The sequence below is a fragment of the Babylonia areolata genome, chromosome 20 (genome assembly GCF_041734735.1).
Source record: "Babylonia areolata isolate BAREFJ2019XMU chromosome 20, ASM4173473v1, whole genome shotgun sequence".
Lineage (NCBI taxonomy): Eukaryota > Metazoa > Mollusca > Gastropoda > Neogastropoda > Buccinidae > Babylonia > Babylonia areolata.
This window is the reverse complement of record NC_134895.1, coordinates 31,887,839-31,907,838: the sequence shown is the minus strand read 5'-3', so window position 1 is coordinate 31,907,838 and position 20,000 is coordinate 31,887,839. Positions and strand designations below refer to the sequence as shown.

At 45.1% G+C, this 20,000-nt stretch overlaps 1 protein-coding gene across 7 annotated transcripts in view; it reads right to left on the bottom strand.

Moving 5' to 3' along the window:
* LOC143295404 (axotactin-like) overlaps positions 1 to 20,000 on the bottom strand; it is a 348,925-nt gene that overhangs the window by 146,400 nt on the left and 182,525 nt on the right. For all 7 annotated transcript variants that reach the window (XM_076607083.1, XM_076607080.1, XM_076607084.1 and 4 more), the window contains exon 6: positions 2,012 to 2,169. In XM_076607083.1, the coding sequence (XP_076463198.1) occupies positions 2,012 to 2,169 (158 nt within the window). The remainder of the gene's footprint in view (positions 1 to 2,011; positions 2,170 to 20,000) is intronic.

The following is a 20,000-nucleotide window of genomic DNA, read 5'->3' as shown; positions in this document are numbered from 1 at the left end:
GAGAGAGAGATAGAGAGAGGCGGACCAAAGCATAAACCAGCCAGATTTCCCGTCAATCGGGCACAATCAGCTGGAGCCTTCACATCGTGTCCAAAGGTACACGGATAAACAGAGCTATAAAATCTGTATCAAGTAGTGCATGCGCTTTCCCAACCACCCTTTCCGCACACTCTCTCTCTCTCTCTCTCTCTCTCTCTCTCTCACACACACACACACAAACACACTCACACACACATACATTCAAACGTATACAAGCACACAGAGCAGGACTGAACGCACACGCGTACATTAAGATACATAATATTGTATTTGTATTTCTTTTTATCACAACAGATTTCTCTGTGTGAAATTCGGGCTGCTCTTCCCAGGGAGAGCGTGTCGCTACACCACAGCGCCACCCATTTTTTGGTATATTTTTTCTTCGTGAAGTTTTATTTGTTTTTCCTATCGAAGTGGATTTTTCCACAAAATTTTGCCATGAACAACCCTTTTGTTGCCGTGTGTTCTTTTACGTGCGCTAAGTGCGTGCTGCACACGGGACCTCGGTTTATAGTCTCATCCGAATAACTAGCGTCCAGACCACCACTCAAGGGGGGATGGGGGTGGGAGGTGTGGGGGGAGGGAGAAAATATCGCCGTAATTCGAACCAGAGCGCTCAAATTTTCTCGCTTCCTGGGCGAACGCGTTACCTCTGGGCCATCACTCCACGACATATGTAAAAAAAAAAAAAAAAAAAAAAAAAAAAAAAAAAAAATATATATATATATATATATATATATATATATATATATATATATATACGCATACACACACACACACACACACACGCACACACACACACACACACACACAAATATATATACATATATATATGTATATATATATATACACAGAGAGAGAGAGAGAGAGAGAGAGAGAGATGGTGGGACGAAGACACAAAGACACAGACAGCCACAGTCAAGAAACAGAGAGCCAACACTCTCTTAGACAAAGCTAGCAGAATCCCCCTTGCCCACTCTCTCAACCTCACCAACCCTCGTACCCTGCTGGACCAGGAATTTTACCCCCCACCCCAGCTCCACTAGACCCTGAATGATGACCTAGGTGATAGTCCTTCGGATGAGACGAAAAATAGCATGCACCTAGCGTACATAAGAGAATGGGTGTCTCTGAAAAAATTATCATTTTGAAAGAAAAACCCACTTTCACCGATATGTGTGACGGGGACATTAAACAAAATTCCCCTTTCCTACCCATTTTCTTATTAAAGCAACAAATACACTTGCAGACAAGGTAGAATTGATAGAAGAAAAAACAGATTAAAAAAAAAAAGGTAGCGCTGTACTGTGGTGATCTCGACGGGGAGATCAGTCCGAATTTTCACACAGAAAATTCTGTCGTCACAAAAAAGATGTGCCGTAATATGCAATGCAATGCAATGTAATGCAATGCAATGCAATGCAATGTAACGCATTACAATACAGAGCCCACACCAACCGCCATCCCAACAGTACTATACAAAACAAGACAATACAATGCAATGCAATACAATACAATGCAATGCAATGCAATACAATTCAAGACAAGACAATACAATACAGTGCAATGCAATACAATACAATACAGATACCATTCCACTCCACCACCCAGCAAGACAAGACAAAACAAATCATCCACCTTCCATCCCACAAAAACAATACGATGCAATACAAAACAGCACAACGCAACGCAACGCAATACAATACAGCACAGTGCAGTACAATACAGCACAGTAGAATACAGTGCCATAAAATGATAGTACAATACGGTAAAGCACAGTACAATACAGTACAACACAGTACAATACAGTACAACACAATACAGAACAGCACAACACAGCACGGTACGGTACAACACAGCACAATACAATACAGTACATGTACAATACAGTACAACACATAACAATACAGTACAATACAGAAGCCACCCCCCCCCCCCGCCACCCCCCCCCCCTTACCCTTAACCCCCTTACCTGTCGTCATCCAGGCCGATCCCTATGGAGAAGTCCAGGTCGTCGTCCCCGAACGCCACAGACACGTGCAGCACGCCGGAGTGCAAGGCAGCGGTGATGTGGTTGTGGTATGGCGACCCGCCCACCGCGTACAGCAAGATGCCCGACGGTCGCTCAGTCTGACAAAGAAAGAAAGAAAGAAAGAAAGAAGGCAAATAAGAAAAGAAAGAAAGGACATTTGAAAACGGTGCTTACAGTCCAGCCATCCACACACTGGCCACATTATCAAGACTGTCCAACGGAACTAAAGATTCAACCATGTTCAACACAAAACTAGGTCACATCTATAAAACAGATTACAACAAGAGAGGCAAGGCCTTCAAGACTCACTTGTGATACACTTAAAAAAAAAAAATCCAAGCTTTTTATGCATTGAGTATAATTTCAAAATGTAATGTTTAAGATGAAAAAGATCAGTTTAAAGCAAATTAACTCCCCTAGCATTACAGAGTAATTTCCCTTTTTTTACTATCTGCACCAAAACGTTTGCAAAATAAATAAAACTTCCATGCTTAGCAAAAGAAGTTCCTGTTTGAACAAAACATGATAATAATGACTGCTCTAGCTGTTGGGTCAGAATATCAGATCAAAGTGCCAAGTTTAGAGAATACAAAAATTATAAATATAACAGTAAATGCAGTTTGCATATAATTAGGCTTCATTCTTTATTGTTTTGTGCCCATCCCAGAGGCGCAATATTGTTTCAAACAAGATGACTGGAAAGAACTGAATTTTTCCTATTTTTATGCCAAATTTGGTGTCAAATGACAAAGTAGTTGCAGAGAAAATGTCAATGTTAAAGTTTGCCACACACACACACACACACACAGACAACCGAACACCGGGTTAAAACATAGACTCACTTTGTTTACACAAGTGAGTCAAAAACAGCTAAAAACAACAACAACAACAACAAACCCCACGAAAAACAACACAGTTTTTGACATCTTAACCATTAAGCTCCATGACACAAATAACACTGGGCTGGGCTGCAGACGTCAACCCTTCCTTTAAAATTACCATTCCAAGATTACCACAGATCGTAAAAAAAAAGGGTTTAAGAAAAGAAGTTTTCAGCAGCACGAAAATACCATTGCAGAAACGACAGGTAATGCATCTGAGTATGTACAATATCACTGACTGATCGCCAGAGCAAACCATCAATGGGGCAGTACATCAATGACAGCACAAAAGACAGGGAAAAAAAACAAACTGTCAAGGTTTGCTGGAAAGAGAAAGGGGAATGGACTGAGAGGGCAGAAAGAGCAGAAAATAGCGAAGGAAGAAAAACAACAAGAAGTAAGGCCAGAAACAAGGACAGCAACAGAAAAGAGGAACTGTTTGGCACAGAATTTCCACATGGCGTGGATGCTGTTTACAGTGAAAGATTCCCCGCACGCCACAAGACACAGACAGAAAGAAAAACATGACTGTGTGAAATCAGGAGATAGTAATGATGATGATGATGATAGTAAACTAATACTCCCAATACTAATAATACTAAAAAATACGACAAATGATAAGCAGCAGAAGTCGCCTTGCCATCATGATCGACTCCCGCCACCCATCAACCCTGCCCCAACCCCATCTTCTCTCTCTCTCTCTCAAACAATAGACAGATAGACACACATACACACTGACAGACGGACAAAAGGCAGACAGACATGTAGACTGAATGGGGAAGAGACTCGAGAGAGATCGAGATCCGAAGAGAGACAGACAGTGAAAGAGTGACAGACAGAGAAACAGACAGACAGACAGACAGACAGAAGGAATGGGGGAAGATCTGGGAAGGACTACAACAGGATAAAGAGAAAGCAGAAGGCGATGGCACGGAGGGACCAATTAATTAATCTATCCGGACGTCCCAGAGACTGTGTGCAAAGAATGTGATGAAGCGCCTGTGCGATGCGTTTTTATTATTTTATTCATTTAGCCTTTAAAAATTAATCTTCTAGCACATCGAATACCCCCGTTCGCAACGGTGACGGGTCCCTGGCTGAGGTATCAGAATCACAGACGTGCCAAAGTAATGTAATTCCATGTGATCGGTGGAACACAGAACGTGTACGTGTCTCCCAAGTGCCCGTTTTATGTTTGTGCTGCGAGCTGTGGGACTACATGTTAATTTCTCTCGGGAGATAATAAAGCTGGCTTGATCACGATGTGGGTGGTTGTCGTCGAAGTAGTGAGAGGGAGAGGGAGAGAGAGGAAGATACAGACAGAGGGAGGTTGAGACAGAGAGGGGAAGAAAAAAAAGAGAGAGTGAGAGAGAGAGAGAGAGAGAGAGAGCGAGAGAGAGAGAGAGAGAGAGAGAGAGAGAGAGAGAGAGAGAGAGAGAGAGAGAGAGAACTCGAATGTTTCATCGAAGGTAAACGGAAAAGCTACAAGCTTCTTTTCATCATGCCCTCACAACAGCAACAATGACATCAGCAGCAGCAGCAATACCAACGCCGACAAAAAATCGTTAAAACAATTCAACCTAGCAGGAAAAAGAACAAAATGAAGGAAACGAAGAAGTGTGCGAAGAAGGAGGAAAAAAGACAACCATGATTTAAAAAAACACACACACACACAAACAAACAAACAAACAAAAAAAACAAAAACAAAAAACAAACAAACAAAAAAACGAAAGAAAGAAATACGCCATCACTTCGATGAAATCATAACATAACCTAAAAGGCGAGAAAAATCATGTCATTATTACAATGAATGAGAGAGAGAGAGAGAGAGAGAGAGAGAGAGAGAGAGAGAGAGAGAGAGAGAGAGAGAGAAACAGACCGACATACACACAGACAGACGGACAGACAGAGTGTGAATGGGGAGAAACAAGGGGAAGCAAGAAGGGAAGGCAGCAATTAATCACTGTGTCCGGATGTCGAGGAGACTGGAGAGAGTGGAACGACAGCCATCAAACGTCCACGCCTTCCCTTTCTCTCTAACAGATCGAACTCCCCCGATCACCACAGTGACCACTTCCCACGTCTGAGAGGTTCTGGGAGCAACACTGGTCCCTTTACTTGCCAAGATATCAGAATCAGAATTATTGGTGCTGTTGCTGCTGTTGTTGTTCTTCTTGTTCTTGTTCTTCTTACATTTTAGTTGTTTACCTATAAATGCCGATTTGGAGGTCTTGATTAGCTTTCAGTGAGGACATGTAAAAGTCTCTCAAACACAGCTGTAAAATCAGGCACTAAGACTGCAGATCAGTCGAGGACGATGACGACGACAAGAAGAAGAAGAAGAAGAAGAACAACAACAACAACAACAACAACAATGTTTGAATGTGTGTTGAAGAAGGGCAGCTCGCAGAGTCAGGCTGATGGGACTGACAAGGAACACAGCTGGGTACCACGCGCGGTGGAGAGGTGTGTCAGTGGTCATGCGTCCGATTAGGAACCGGGTGTCCACGGGTTCGAGTCCCAGAGTCCAACATACGAACAGGGATTTTTACTCCGCACCCCGTACTCCCCCTCCCCCCTCCACCACACCACTAGATCTTGACTCGTGGTGGTCAGGGTGCTAGTCTTTCTGATGTGATGATAGACCTAGGCCTCATGTGCAGCATGCACTTGGTCGCACGTGAAAGGAACGCACGGTACAACAACAGGGTTGTCACTGACAAACATCATGTGGACAAATCCATTTTGACAGTCAAACAAATACAGACAACAAAGCAAGCAAGGACGGTGCTCCACTATGGTTCCGATAGAGCAGACCGAAATGCACACAGAGAAACCTGTTGTGACAAAATGCAATATGATAGAATAGGATGCAGCGTAATACTACTTCTTTTGTTCGTGGACTGCAACTCCCACGTTCACTCGTACGTACACGAGTGGGCGTTTACGTGTATGACCGTTTTTACCCAGCCATGAATGCATCCATACTCCGCTTTCGGTGGTGTGCATGCTGAGTATGGTTTTGTTTCCATAACCAACCGAACGCTGACATGGATCACAGGATCTTTAACGTGCGTATTTGATCTTCTGCTTGTGTATGCACACTAAGGGGGTTCAGGCACAAGCAGGTCCGCACAAATGTTGACCTGGGAGATCGGAAACATCTCCACCATTTCCCCACCAGGCGCCGTCACCAAGATTCGAACCCGGGACCCTCAGATTGAAAGTCCAACGCTTTGACAACTCGGCTATTGAGCCCGTCAGCGTACTACATTACAGTACAGCCGAATACAGTGACGCATAACACATCACAAAGCAATACAATTATAACATTACAACACTACATTGTACAATACAGTACAGTGATCTCTGTTGTGACTAAAAAGTAATACAGCACAATACACAACACAACGCAGCACAGCACAACAGCATAGCACAGTACAACACAGCACACCACAGCACAACACAGCACAAGAGCAAAGCACAGAACAGCACAATCCAGCACAGCACAAGAGAGAAGCACATCACAGTACAACACAGCACACCACAGCACAAGCCAACACAGCACAGCACAGCCCAGCACAGCACAACCCAACACAGCACAGCACAACACAACGCAGCACAGCACAACCCAACACAGCACAAAACACAGCACAGAACAGCACAACCCAGCACAGCACAACACAACACAGCACAGCACAACACAAAACAGCACAACACAACCCAGCACAGCACAACCCAGCACAGCACAACCCAGGGTAGCACAACCCAGAACAGCACAACCCAGGGCAGCACAACCCAGCACAGCACAACCCAGCACAGCACAACCCAGCACAGCACAACACAAAACAGCACAACACAACCCAGCACAGCACAACCCAGCACAGCACAACCCAGAACAGCACAACCCAGGGTAGCACAGCACAGAACAGCACAACCCAGCACAGCACAACCCAGCACAGCACAACCCAGAACAGCACAACCCAGGGTAGCACAACCCAGCACAGCACAACCCAGCACAGCACAACCCAGCACAGCACAACACAGCACAGCACAACCCAGGGCAGCACAGAACAGCACAACACAGCACAGCACAACCCAGCACAGCACAGAACAGCACAACCCAGGGCAGCACAACCCAGCACAGCACAACACAGCACAGCACAACCCAGGGCAGCACAGCACAGCACAGCACAGCACAGCACAGCACAGCACTGCATGATCTCTTTATCTATCGCACTGGCTGTTTTCAGGCGCCGACGAAAAGACGTGACCCGGTCAAGTTGCAGTTTTGGGATGGTGATGGGGTTCCTGAGTGCCCGACACTCGTTTTGATGTGCTGGAGCAACTGCAGCTTTATTCCACTGGGGATGGGGGTGGGTTGGGTTGGGGGCCGTGTGTGTGTGTGTGTGTGTGTGTGTGTGTGTGTGTGTGTGTGTGTGTGTGTGTGTTTGTACGCATGTCTGTGTGTGCGTGTATACGTCTATGTGTGTGTGGGAGGCGTGGGGGGCAGAAAGAGATCGAGAGAGAGAGAGAGAGAGAGAGAGAGAGAGAGAGAGAGACAGACAGACAGACTGGCAGACAGACTGACTGAAAGAGAGACTAGGGGAGCAGATATGAAGCCCCTTTCCTACCCATTTTTTTTCACACATATGTTTTTACCATTTCAATGTGAAAATCAACTACCCCCAACTGTGAGTTTAAACGGGAAGTACCACGCACAGATACCACAGCGACATGGGGTGGGGAGACAGAGATACAATAAAGGTCGGAGAGAGAGAGAGAGAGAGAGAGAGAGAGAGGGAGAGAGAGAGAGAGAGGATGCGAGGGAGTGAAGGTTATAGTGAAATAGTTAATACATGCACGGACAGACACAGAGACAAAGAGAAAGAGAGCAAGGTGGATACATATACAGACAGGGACAGAGAGGAAGAAAGAGGTATAGAGATACAGAGAGAGACAATGAGAGAGATACAGAGAGAGAGAGAGAGAGACAGAGACAGAGACAGAGAGACAGAAAGACAGAGGCAGACGGAGTGAGACATATGAATTCATTAATGTCATTAATCAAAAGGTGTGATCACACTGGGAGATACAGACCTGATATTGCAGCGACAACAAAAATTGGAACAGGCCTCGATGTAAAGCACGGACACACAGAGTAGTGATGTCATAATCAAGTCACAACAAGAAAATACACACCAATGCTGTTCATATTCAATCGTAATGATCTATGATACACGCCACACACAGAGGTACGCAAGACGTGTATAAAAAACAACATTCATGCTCGAGCGCGCTGAGACATACAGACAGAGAGAGACAGAGACAGAGACAAAGACAGACAGAGACAGAGACAGAAACAGACACTGAGGGAGAGAGACAGAGACAGAGACAGAGAGACAGAGACAGAAACAGACACTGAGGGAGAGAGACAGAGACAGAGAGACAGAGACAGACAGAAACCGAAACTGAGGGAGAGAGACAGAGACAGAGAGACAGAGACAGAAACAGACACTGAGGGAGAGAGGCAGAGACAGACAGAGACAGACAGAAACCGAAACTGAGGGAGAGAGACAGAGACAGAGAGACAGAGACAGAAACAGACACTGAGGGAGAGAGACAGAGACAGAGAGACAGAGACAGACAGAAACCGAAACTGAGGGAGAGAGACAGAGACAGAGAGACAGAGACAGAAACAGACACTGAGGGAGAGAGACAGAGACAGAGAGACAGAAACCGAAACTGAGGGAGAGAGACAGAGACAAGGGGGAAAGGAGTGGTGGTGACCTCGGGTGAGATTCATGCAGTGGCACGCGAACACCGGACAGGCAGACAGACAGACAGACAGACAGACAGACAGGCAGGCAGACAGACAGACAGACGGACAAACAATGTGGCAGGGAGTGAAAGGCATTTCCGCCTCTCTCATTCTTCTCCACGTGTTTTTAGCATTTCAAGCCTTGTCTGTGTGCAGCAGAGACAATCAACCACTTCCTTAACAGCCAGGAGAGGTTAGCGAACTAGTTGTTCGTTGTAAGTTCAAGAAGCACATCTACCATTCACTCAGAACACAGACAAGACGTTTTGGGAGGGAAGCAAGAACGGCGAGAGGATGGGAGAGAGAGACAGAGAAGGGGAGGAGTAGGAGGAGGAGGAGGAAGAGAGAGAGAGAGAGAGAGAGAGAGAGAGAGAGGGGTCATTAAGAGAGCGAGAACGAGAGCGGGGAAGAAGGGGGGTGTGGAGAAAGACCTCGGAAGTCGGAAACATTTTATTGATATACGCCACAGCCACAATCCAATACATAGTAAATCATGAAAAACTCGCATAATTACGTATGGTGCGAGAGGGAAATAGATAGATAGATAGATAGATAGAGAGAGAGAGAGAGAGAGAGAGAGAGAGAGAGGTGGGGGGGAGAGGGAGACAGTGTGTGTGTGTGTATGTTGTGTGTGTGTGTGTGTGTGTGTGTGTGTGTGTGTGTGTGTGCGTGTGTGTGTGTGTGTGTGTGTGTGTGTGTGTGTGTGTGTGTGTGTGTGTGAGAGAGAGAGAGAGAGTGAGTGAGAGTGAGAGAGAGAGAGAGAGGTGGGGGGGAGAGGGAGACAGTGTGTGTGTGTGTATGTTGTGTGTGTGTGTGCGTGTGTGTGTGTGTGTGTGTGTGCGTGTGTGTGTGTGTGTGTGTGTGTGTGTGTGTGTGTGTGTGTGTGTGTGAGAGAGAGAGAGAGAGAGAGTGAGTGAGAGTGAGAGAGAGAAAGAGAGAGAGAGATGGGAGGTTGGTGGGTGAAACGAAACACGTATTCTGAAAAACATATTTAGATATTACCAAGCACTATGGCTGGCTACGATAACTGACACAGCCACTGACCGAAGCATAGGACACATTCAACAGCCCGACCAGTTGTGTGTAGCTGTTAAACACGTAATGTGTGGCTGTGATATGATGAGGCTTTTCCTGCATGAAAGTTTGTCATCATAAGTGACTGAGAACGTTCATATTTTTGACTGTTTGCAATCATTATCAGTTATTTCCCTTGTCAGATTAGCGACTTCTCTTTTACGAAGTCCATTTAGTATTTTTTTCTGTAATTGTATTCAGATATTTGTTTCAACCCCCCCCTCACCCCCATATACCCGGTTTCCTCCAACTCATCATTCATCCCCCTCCCTCTCCTCTTCTAAACAATAACATTCAAATATATACATTAATAATCAAACAAAATGTCTTCAATCACCGATTAGTGTGACGGGACATTAAACACAATTCCTCCACCTCCTCCAGCCGTGTAGCGTGCGTAGCAATACACAGACGTGACGCCGTTCGAAATTCAAATTGAAGCCCATTCTAAATAAATGTTCCAAACATTTATAAAGCCACATCTATGTACTGCCAGATTATGCTTGTTTGTCCCCATGTAAACTCACGTTGGTTAGAATCGTAGTCAGATTTTATTCTTATAGTTATCTGGCTACATGTTTCCTTCAACGCTGATCAAGATAATGTAATTTTCTCCGCTCGCTTTAATAATGCTACATTCCTTAATTGTGTATGTGACTGCTTGTTGGTTAACCTAAAAAAAAACCCAGTGTTGTCACGTGAGGAAGAAAATAGACCAGGTATTTAAAATGTTTTAAAAAGCCGATTTTTAAAATTTTTATTTTTGACACATAACATCATGTCACAAGCCGGGTATTGATGGATTTGAGCCAATTTGAAATGTGTGCTCTTACACACACAGCAACAGTGCGACACTTCCGTCAGTTTCTACACGTGTTGCAGTGTCACACATAGCCAGCTGCTTTACTTCCTCCTTCGAATGTCAGTCATTTTACCTTTTATCCACATTCCTTCATTTTACTCCATCACAACTTAAACTCTCACATCTTCACTCACTCAGTACGGCCAGTCCTCTCTTCTCCTCTACACAGACCCCTCGGATGTCCAGTGGGTGTCTGAATGACCCAACCTTTAGCTTCCGTCGTCAGAATTGTGGTATTCTTTGTCAACATTCACCTTTTTTCAGTATAAGAGCCTTCCGCTTGCAATATTTTGATGATGGTAATTGGGGTGAAACGCTGTTAGCGTCGTCTCTTTCGCCGTTCGTATGGAGAGAGTTAACCACCGGGTCGCTCCATTACATGCACAGTGATACATTCTAGCACCGTCTCTTAATTTCGAGTAATCAATAAACATTGAACATTGCATATAATTATGTTCGGGTGTGTGAAATAATTATGATTCTTGAAAATATAATGCGTATGGCAGCTTTTTTTTTCGAAATCATATCGGCATTCCGATTTGATTGATTGACTGACTGATGCACGCAGTCAGTCATTCATTCATTTATCCTCCATTTAAGTATATTGCTGTCTTCGTGGCTTTGTAAATATATATATATATATATATATATGAGTCAACTATTTACCTACCGACTACTACCTATTTCTCTATTTGTCAATCAATCAATCAATCTATCTATCTATCTGTTCTTATATCTATCAATTCATCCGCCGGTCTGTGTGTCTGTCTGTCTATGTTATTCCTCTATTCATTTATGAGGTCGCCTGTTTTAAAAACCAACGATAAAAAGCTGTCAAAATCATTACGCTCGATTCAGACTTGCCATGGCAAATAGATAACAAAGCTAATTCAAAGACCCATTGATTATGTCGACAGAAAATTGTTCACTGATTCTTTGACAAGGGTAGTTATGACGGTAAAAATCCCCAAACCAAAAAACAACGGAAATTTACAAAAAAGAAAATAGATAACCACTCATTTTGCTCGCACAAAGAATATGACAAGGAGAGAGAGAGAGAGAGAGAGAGAGAGAGAGAGAGAGAGAGAGAGAGAGAGAGAGAGAGAGAGAGCGAGCGAGCAAGAGAGAGCGAGAGCCAGAGAGAGAGACAGAGAGAGAGAGAGAGAGAGAGACAGAGACAGAGAGAGAACAAGATACGGAAACAAATACATAAACAGAGAGAGAGAGAGCGAACGAGAGAGAGAGAGCGAGAGAGAGAGAGCGAGAGAGAGAGAGAGAGAGAGAGAGAGAGAGAGAGAGAGAGAGAGACAGAGAGAGAACAAGATACGGAAACAAATACATAGAAAGAGAGAGAGAGAGAGAGAGAGAGAGAGAGAGAGAGAGAGAGAAACACACACACACACAGCGAAAGAGAGAGGCAATATTCTGCTTCCTGTATGTGTGTGTGTGTGTGCGTGAGCGCGCACGTGACAGACAAAGGAGGGATAGGCCAGGAAGCTGGAGGGAGGAGAGGGTGGGTCGGACAGATAATGTGACATAGATACAAAGAAACAGTTGGACACACAGGACACACCGAGAAAGAGAGAGAGGGACAGACAGAGACAGACAAACAGATGGAGAGAGAGAGAGAGAGAGAGAGAGAGAGAGCGAGAAAGAGAGACAGGGACAGATATACACAGACAGAGACTCAGAGAAACAGAGACAGACAGACAGACAGAATAAGAGAGTGAGAGAGAGAGAGAGAAAGAGAGGGGGAGAAAGAGAGACAGAGACAGATATAGAGACAGAGACTCAGAGAAACGGAGACAGACAGACAGGCAGAGAGAATAAGAGAGTGAGAGAGAGAGAGCAAGAAAGAGACAGAGAAAGAGACATCTATACAGAGACAGAGACTCAGAAAAACGGAGACAGACAGACAGAATGAGAGAGAGAGAGAGAGACAGAAAGAGAGAGAGACAGACAGACAGAGAGACAGGCAGACAGACATACCAGACCAAACGGACAGACAGACAGAGATGGCTAAATGGGGGAGTGTAGGGACAGGTATACCAACAGAAAAAGACAACAGCAGACGGATTGATAGTTAGACAGGTTGAAACAGGCACACAGACACGGATAGGCACACAGACAGGTAGAAAGACAGAGAGATAGACAACGAGACACACAGGTGGTCCAGCAGACACACACACACACACACACACGCACGCACGCACGCACGCACACACACACACACACACACACACACACACACACACACACACACACACACACACACACCTCTGGATACAGATATATTACCAGAATCACGACTTTGGCATTTTGGTCAACATTATTAGCCAAAAAACAGTAAACAGACACGGACCCTACATAACATTTGACTGCAGAACAAGAGGGAATAAAACATTAACTTCATTTTTTCCCCGTAGCATTTCTGTAAAAAAAAGAGAGAGAGAGATGGGGGGGGGGGGAGGAAGACAGAGATGGAGAGAGATGGGGGGGAGGAAGACAGAGATGGAGAGAGAGGGGGAGAGAAAGTGAGAAAGAGAGGAAGGGAGGGGGAAATTGAGGAAAGAGAGCGAGAGTGAGAGACAGAGAGTAGGAGAGAGAGATAAGGGGAGAGGGAGAGAGAGAGAGAGAGGGGGGGGGGGGAGGAAGACAGAGATGGAGAGAGAGAGGGGGGAGGAGGGAGGAGAGGAAGAGCAGGAGGGATTTAGATAAATAGAGAGAAGACAGACAGAAAGACAGACACCGATATAAACAGACAGCCGCGGAGAGACAGACAGACAGATAAAGAGATGTAGACAGAGACAGCCACAGCCACAGCCACACACACACACACACACACACACAGAGACATAGAGAGAGAGACAGAGAGAGAGACAGAGAGAGAGACAGAGAGAGAGACATGCACACAGATTGATAAGCGGCGCCGTGTTGCGGAGGTGAGTGGTGGCAGGTCTTCACTGCACAGTTCTCATTGCCGACAGGAACCCAGTTATACACACACCTGGACGTCTTCAAGAGCCCAAGACTGACGTGCCAGGAACGCCCTGCCTTACTACTCTCCAACCTCCCCCCCACCCCTCACCGCTCCTTCACTCCCGCTCCAACCTTCTATTACATCTTTGCCAACATTTGAGCTGACTTCAAGCAATCTCAGAACAAAAAAACAAAAAACAACAAAACAACTACCTTTAAACACCCCCACCCCACCCACCCACCCACCCCCTCACCCCCTGATTAAATCAAAATCGTAACAAGAGAGTCAAAACACCAGACACACATGCGTTGATCACGTTAAAACGAAATAAGTGAGTCTAAAGCGAGGTTAACAAACAAAAATTGAAAAAAAAACAACAAATGTACAGAACACATGCATAATAATTATTACATCGGGACCCCCCCCCCCCCCCCCTCCAAAAAAAAAAAAGACAAAAAAAAGAAACCCAAAGCAGTCCAAATATACGACCATTTCAAAACGACTGATTAAAAAAAGAACAACAAAGAGGCAACACACACATACACGCGCGCGCGCGCGCACACACACACACACACACACGCACGCACACACACACACACACACACACACACACACATCAAGTATGGGAAACACGGTAATTAACAGAGAACGAGAAAAAAAAGCATTTGTGTCGGAACAATTCAAGCTACTAAAATTCAATTTTCAGCGTCTTTCGAACTATTTTTCTGATAACGATGGCCGTAAAAACAATGGCTTGTTTTTTTTTGAAAATGGTAAGTCGCCTTTTAGGACGCAATATATCTACGTACTGTCCACTTCGGTGAGAGAGAGAGAGAGAGAGAGAGAGAGAGAGAGAGAGAGAGTCTTGACACTTGACATTTTTATTGTCCACATAGCAATTTGTCTCTCCAGACAATTGGAGATATCGTTTTAAACAGAATTACTCTGATAAACTTGACTAAGTTCAACACACACACACACACACACACACACACACACATATATATATATATATATAGAGAGAGAGAGAGAGAGAGAGAGAGAGAGAGAGATGTAGACGCACTCAATTATTCATGCATGCATTCAAGTACATGCGCATACGTGCGCTCGCTTCAGATTTATTCGATCTTTTTCTCACACACATTGCTTCTCTATGCCATACAGTCAGATTTCAATGAATATTTATTATATTCGGGGAAAAAACAACATGATTCTGATTTGGGATGCAAAGAATTCATCAAAGTGCAGTTTTGCATTAATCCTCGTGTGCAGTCCGATGAAAGAGGAAGTGAATTTCATATTTTATAACACTGGCACACGACACATACACTAACTTTCTTGGGAGAGGGAAAGAGACAGAGACAGAGAATTTAACTCCTGATCTAACACACAGAGTTATTCTAACTTTCTTGGGGGGTGGGGGAGGGTGGGGGAGAGGGTAGACAGAGAGTTTAACTCCTGTCCTAAATCACCGACAAAAGCACCGCAGAAATAACTGGAGTTTTTGTGCTCCCCAAGAATTGCGAACCACGGAAGCCTGTGAGATAAAATTAATGTGCTCTGTGCATCTTGCCTACATCTGCCACATTAATGAGCTGACTTTGAAAGAAAAGAAGGAAGAAACATGCCTCTAGGAAACAGGCTGGTTTAATTAAAACGAAACAAAGGAGTTAACTCTTTCAATACGAACGGCGAAAGAGACGACGTTAACAGCGTTTCACCCCAATTACCATCATCAAAATATTGCAAGCGGAAGGCTCTTATACTGAAGACGTGAATATTGACAAAGAATACCACAATTCTGACGACGAAAGCTAAAGGTTGGGTCATTCAGACACCCACTGGACATCCGAGGGGTCTGTGTAGAGGAGAAGAGAGGACTGGCCGTACTGAGTGAGTTAAAGTATTGGAAACACACTGACCCTACCCCTGAAAACATCTCTCACATGCAGGAAGCATCGTGTTTAAACTGAAGCGGAGTGGGGCACCCTATACAAGCAGAAAACATCGATGTACTTTCGTTTCGTTTGAAATGTGTTATATCAGCATGTTTTCTGTGCGAACACATAGTATGTGGGTTGGAGATTCTGGCGTCTATTGACTGTACAGACGTGTCATTTTATCACGATCTTAAAGAAGATGTGACTTGACTGTTTAACCTCAATGGGTCCATTCAGAACGCGATGACTCCACCCAGACAAATCACTGGACTTGCCAACGAAAACATAAATGCCTTTAAAAAGGGCAATGATGATGATGTTTTTGATGATTAACATTATCAATTAACTAACTAGCTCATAATTAACAAATCTACATAGATCATTCAGTTCTTTCTTCGCAGTCCTCCTATTGACATCCCTAATTACTTTATTGTACAATAATTATTTGAATTCAGGAAACGTCAGTGTGTGTATCACTTAACTCCCTTTAGATTCCTCCTTTTCACACACGCACACACACACACACACACACACACACACGGCGCCACGGGTTGATATAACTTTCTTCTAAATCCCCTAACGTTGATCACTGTGTCAGCAACGTGACCAGACAAGGTAGGAACAGGGCTGTGAAGAATGCAACAAAACGAAAAAAAAAAAGAGGCGTGGGGGGTTGGGGTGAGTGGGAGGTATACATTCAAAGGAGCGCGCTTTTGTGTGTATGTGTGTGTGTGGTGTGTGTGTGTGTGTGTGTGTGTGTGTGTGTGTGTGTGTGTGTGTGTTGTGTGTGTGTGTGTGTGTGTGTGTGTGTGTGGTGTGTGTGTGTGTGTGTGTGTGTGTGAGGAGGGGGTGGGTCTGGGGGGTCTGCTTCCAACCTGTCAATGACGCGGTATAGGTATTCCAGAAACTCACCCATGTCTGCTTCCTTCCTTCCTTCCTTCCTTCCTTCCTCTTCACGCTCTCTCACGCGTGCTCTGTAGGTGTTCTTATCGCCTGCACCTCTGCTACCCCCGTATCCCCTTTTTACCTCCCCCACCCCCTCCACTTCAACCCCGTTCCCTCTTAACCCCCCTACCTCTTCCCCCCTAACCCCCCCCCCCCCCCCAGCCCCACATACACCTACCTCTCCTGTCTTCCCCACACTTGATGATGATCGCGTGTGCATGTAGCGACTAAGGGCACGCGCACTTCAACTTACGTAATGACTCTGATGGGGGCATAATGTATGCCATGTGCTTGCTGCACGTGCAAAAAAACAAAAACAAAAAAAAAACCAACAAAAAAACCGCGGCGTGCCACACAGTCTTGTCAATGCTGCAAACTAGTCATTAACCTTGTGAGTGGCGTTTTCCTTTCCCTCCTTTTCCTTCTCCTCCTCCTCCTCCTTCGTTCTTGAATCACTAAATCATATATGAGGGGGTATATGCTTGGTATCCGCGTGCTATTGTATCTCTTTCTCCGTTTGATCCGGACCGATACGCACAGTTCACAACAGGCGCAACGGACACGCTAAATGTATCCTCACGGCTGAGGAATATTGGAAGACACCCGGGGTGCTGTTTTCCCGAGGACTTTGGGAGCAGTGAGTGGTCAACAGCTACCGGGAAGTGACCGCCGGTGTGATGTGTTCTGTTTGAAGTAAGGGTCTAGACGCTGAAAGGCTGGCGTTATAATGTGTTTGATCCTACCTGCTACCGGAGCGTTCAAGATAGTGTTCTCAAAGAGACACGAGTTCAAAGACCTGATAAAGCCCAAGAGCAGGATGCTTATTTATAACATCATTATCGGGTGAGTCTCTTTCACACACACACACACACACACACACACACACACACACACACACGCACACAAACATACATGCACGCATACACACACGTACTCTTATACACATGTTCACACACACACATACATAAATACATAGAAACGCACAAATATACATACACAGTCACAGACACAGACAGACTAACACACATGCGCACGCGGGCGCATTCATACGCACATACACACAAGACACAGACAGACACAGACAAACACACAGACAGACAGACACAGGTGCACACACTCTCTATTTTCTTTTGTGTCTTCCTCAGCGCAGCAGAAATAACTTGGATTTTCGTCCCCTAGTTTGTCACTGTCACCACACGAACGAAATAGGTGAGTGGGAGGGGGGGTTTAGAACGCTCGACGGTGTGTGTGTGTGTGTGTGTGTGTGTGTGTGTGTGTGCGTGCGTGCACGCGTGCGTGCATGTATGTGTGTGTGTTTGCGAGAGAGAGAGAGAGAGAGAGAGAGAGAGAGAGAGATGGAGAAATTAAAGTGTGTATCCAATTACATTCCATCGAACAAAGACGCCAAATTTGGATGTCACTGGGAAGTAGTATCTCTCAAGAATGCTCGAAAAAACAACAACAACCAGACACTTAGTGTAGTATCGATGTCACAGTTATTCTGACAGAGAGAGAGAGAGAGAGAGAGAGAGAGAGAGAGAGAGAGAAGAGGGAGAGGGGGGGGTGGGGAGAGTCATGTTCGCAATAATGTCGAGGTGCCACGACCGCTGAAAAACACCTGCTCCATTCCAATGACACTGCTGCCAGAGCTGTTGCGCAACGAACCATCTTAGCAGCGATGTATGTGCTTGGTGTTCATAATTTGGCAAGGTAATTCGACATACTCATGACAATTCTTAACGCAACCATACTCAGGTAAATTCTTGACGCTAACATATCTAGGGAAATCAGGAACTCTATCATATTTTAGGAAAACTTCTTAACGCTATCATACTTGGGTTAATTCTTAACTCTGGCATACCCAGGAAAGTTCTTAACGCTGTATTATTTTTTTAAAATTCTGAAAGTCCACATACTTAAGTATATTCTTAATGCTAAAATACTAAGGACAGAAATTCTTCGCTATCATACTAAGGAAAATTGTAAACGCTAACTTACTTGGGACAATTCTTAACGCTAACGTACTCAAGTTAGGTCAATTCTTATCGCTGAGTAGGTTTAGCGATGCTAAGATCGCTTTGGAAGCCAGCCCAGGTGCACACGCCCTTGTTCAATGAGATGCCAGTAGTCAGCTGAGTCTTCCTTAGTGCCACACAAATAACTTGGATTTTTATCGCTTGGGTGAGTCTTGTATATGAAACCTTTTTTTCCAAATGCTGTGTGTGTGTGTGTGTGTGTGTGTGTGTGTGTCTGTGTCTGTGTGATTGTGTTAAAGATTAAATGTCCCATTGTCTTATAAGGTGGTCGAGACAGTGATTTCACGTTCACTGTGTCCAGGACTCGGCATGGGAAGGATGGACTCAGTCCCCTCCTGGTCCCGCCATGTTCAACCTTCCCTGACTGAAGTCAGCGTCAAGATGCCCACTCACTCCTGGGTGGAGTGAGGAAGTCGACATGGAGTGCCTCAGTCTCCCAAGAACACAACATTCTACAGACACGGGGCCTCCAACTCTGATCGTCGGATGAGTCACGCAACGCTTTTAACTCACTCAGTACGGCCAGTCCTCTCTTCTCCTCTACACAGACCCCTCGGATGTCCAGTGGGTGTCTGAATGACCCAACCTTTAGCTTCCGTCGTCAGAATTGTGGTATTCTTTGTCAACATTCATGTCTTCAGTATAAGAGCCTTCCGCTTGCAATATTTTGATGATGGTAATTGGGGTGAAACGCTGTTAACGTCGTCTCTTTCGCCGTTCGTATGGAAAGAGTTAAAATACCGATTCGGCCACACGGCTACCTCTCCTACATGACGTAGAGGAACAAAATAATTCACATGTGATAGCATAGAATCGGTGGGTGAACTTCTGATACACGTTCCCCGGCAATATCCACGTTTCTTCCCCTCCACTCCTCTGTGTGACTGGCGGAGTGAACGTCCACGCCTTGTTCTGAGCACTGCTCATTCCGTCTTGTGGGGGAAAACTGGGGATATTTCCCGTTCCCCATGCGCTGTTCAGGGCACTGTTCACAATGCAGAGAATACGGTGCGTGTGTTCGCTGGTGGAAGGTTGGGCCTTGGTGTCTGGGAGTCTGTTGCGTGTGTGTGTGTGTGTCTGCGTGTGCTTGTGTCTGCGTGTGCTTGTGTCTGCGGGTATGCGCGCGTGTTTTTATTCATTTGCCTTCTTCGAATTTTTCATGACACTGTATCCTTCTGTATTCACTTATATCTTTGTTTTGCCTTGCTATTTTATCTTATTTCGTTTCATGTTAATGTTTCACACAAACCTTGGTAGGCTTTTGTGTGTGCGTGTGTGTGTGTGTGTGTGTGTGTGTGTGTGTGTGTGTGTGTGTGTGTGTGTGTGTGTGTGCGTGTGTGTGTGTGTGTGTGTGTGCGTGCGTGCGTGCGTGTGTGTGTCTGTGTGTGTG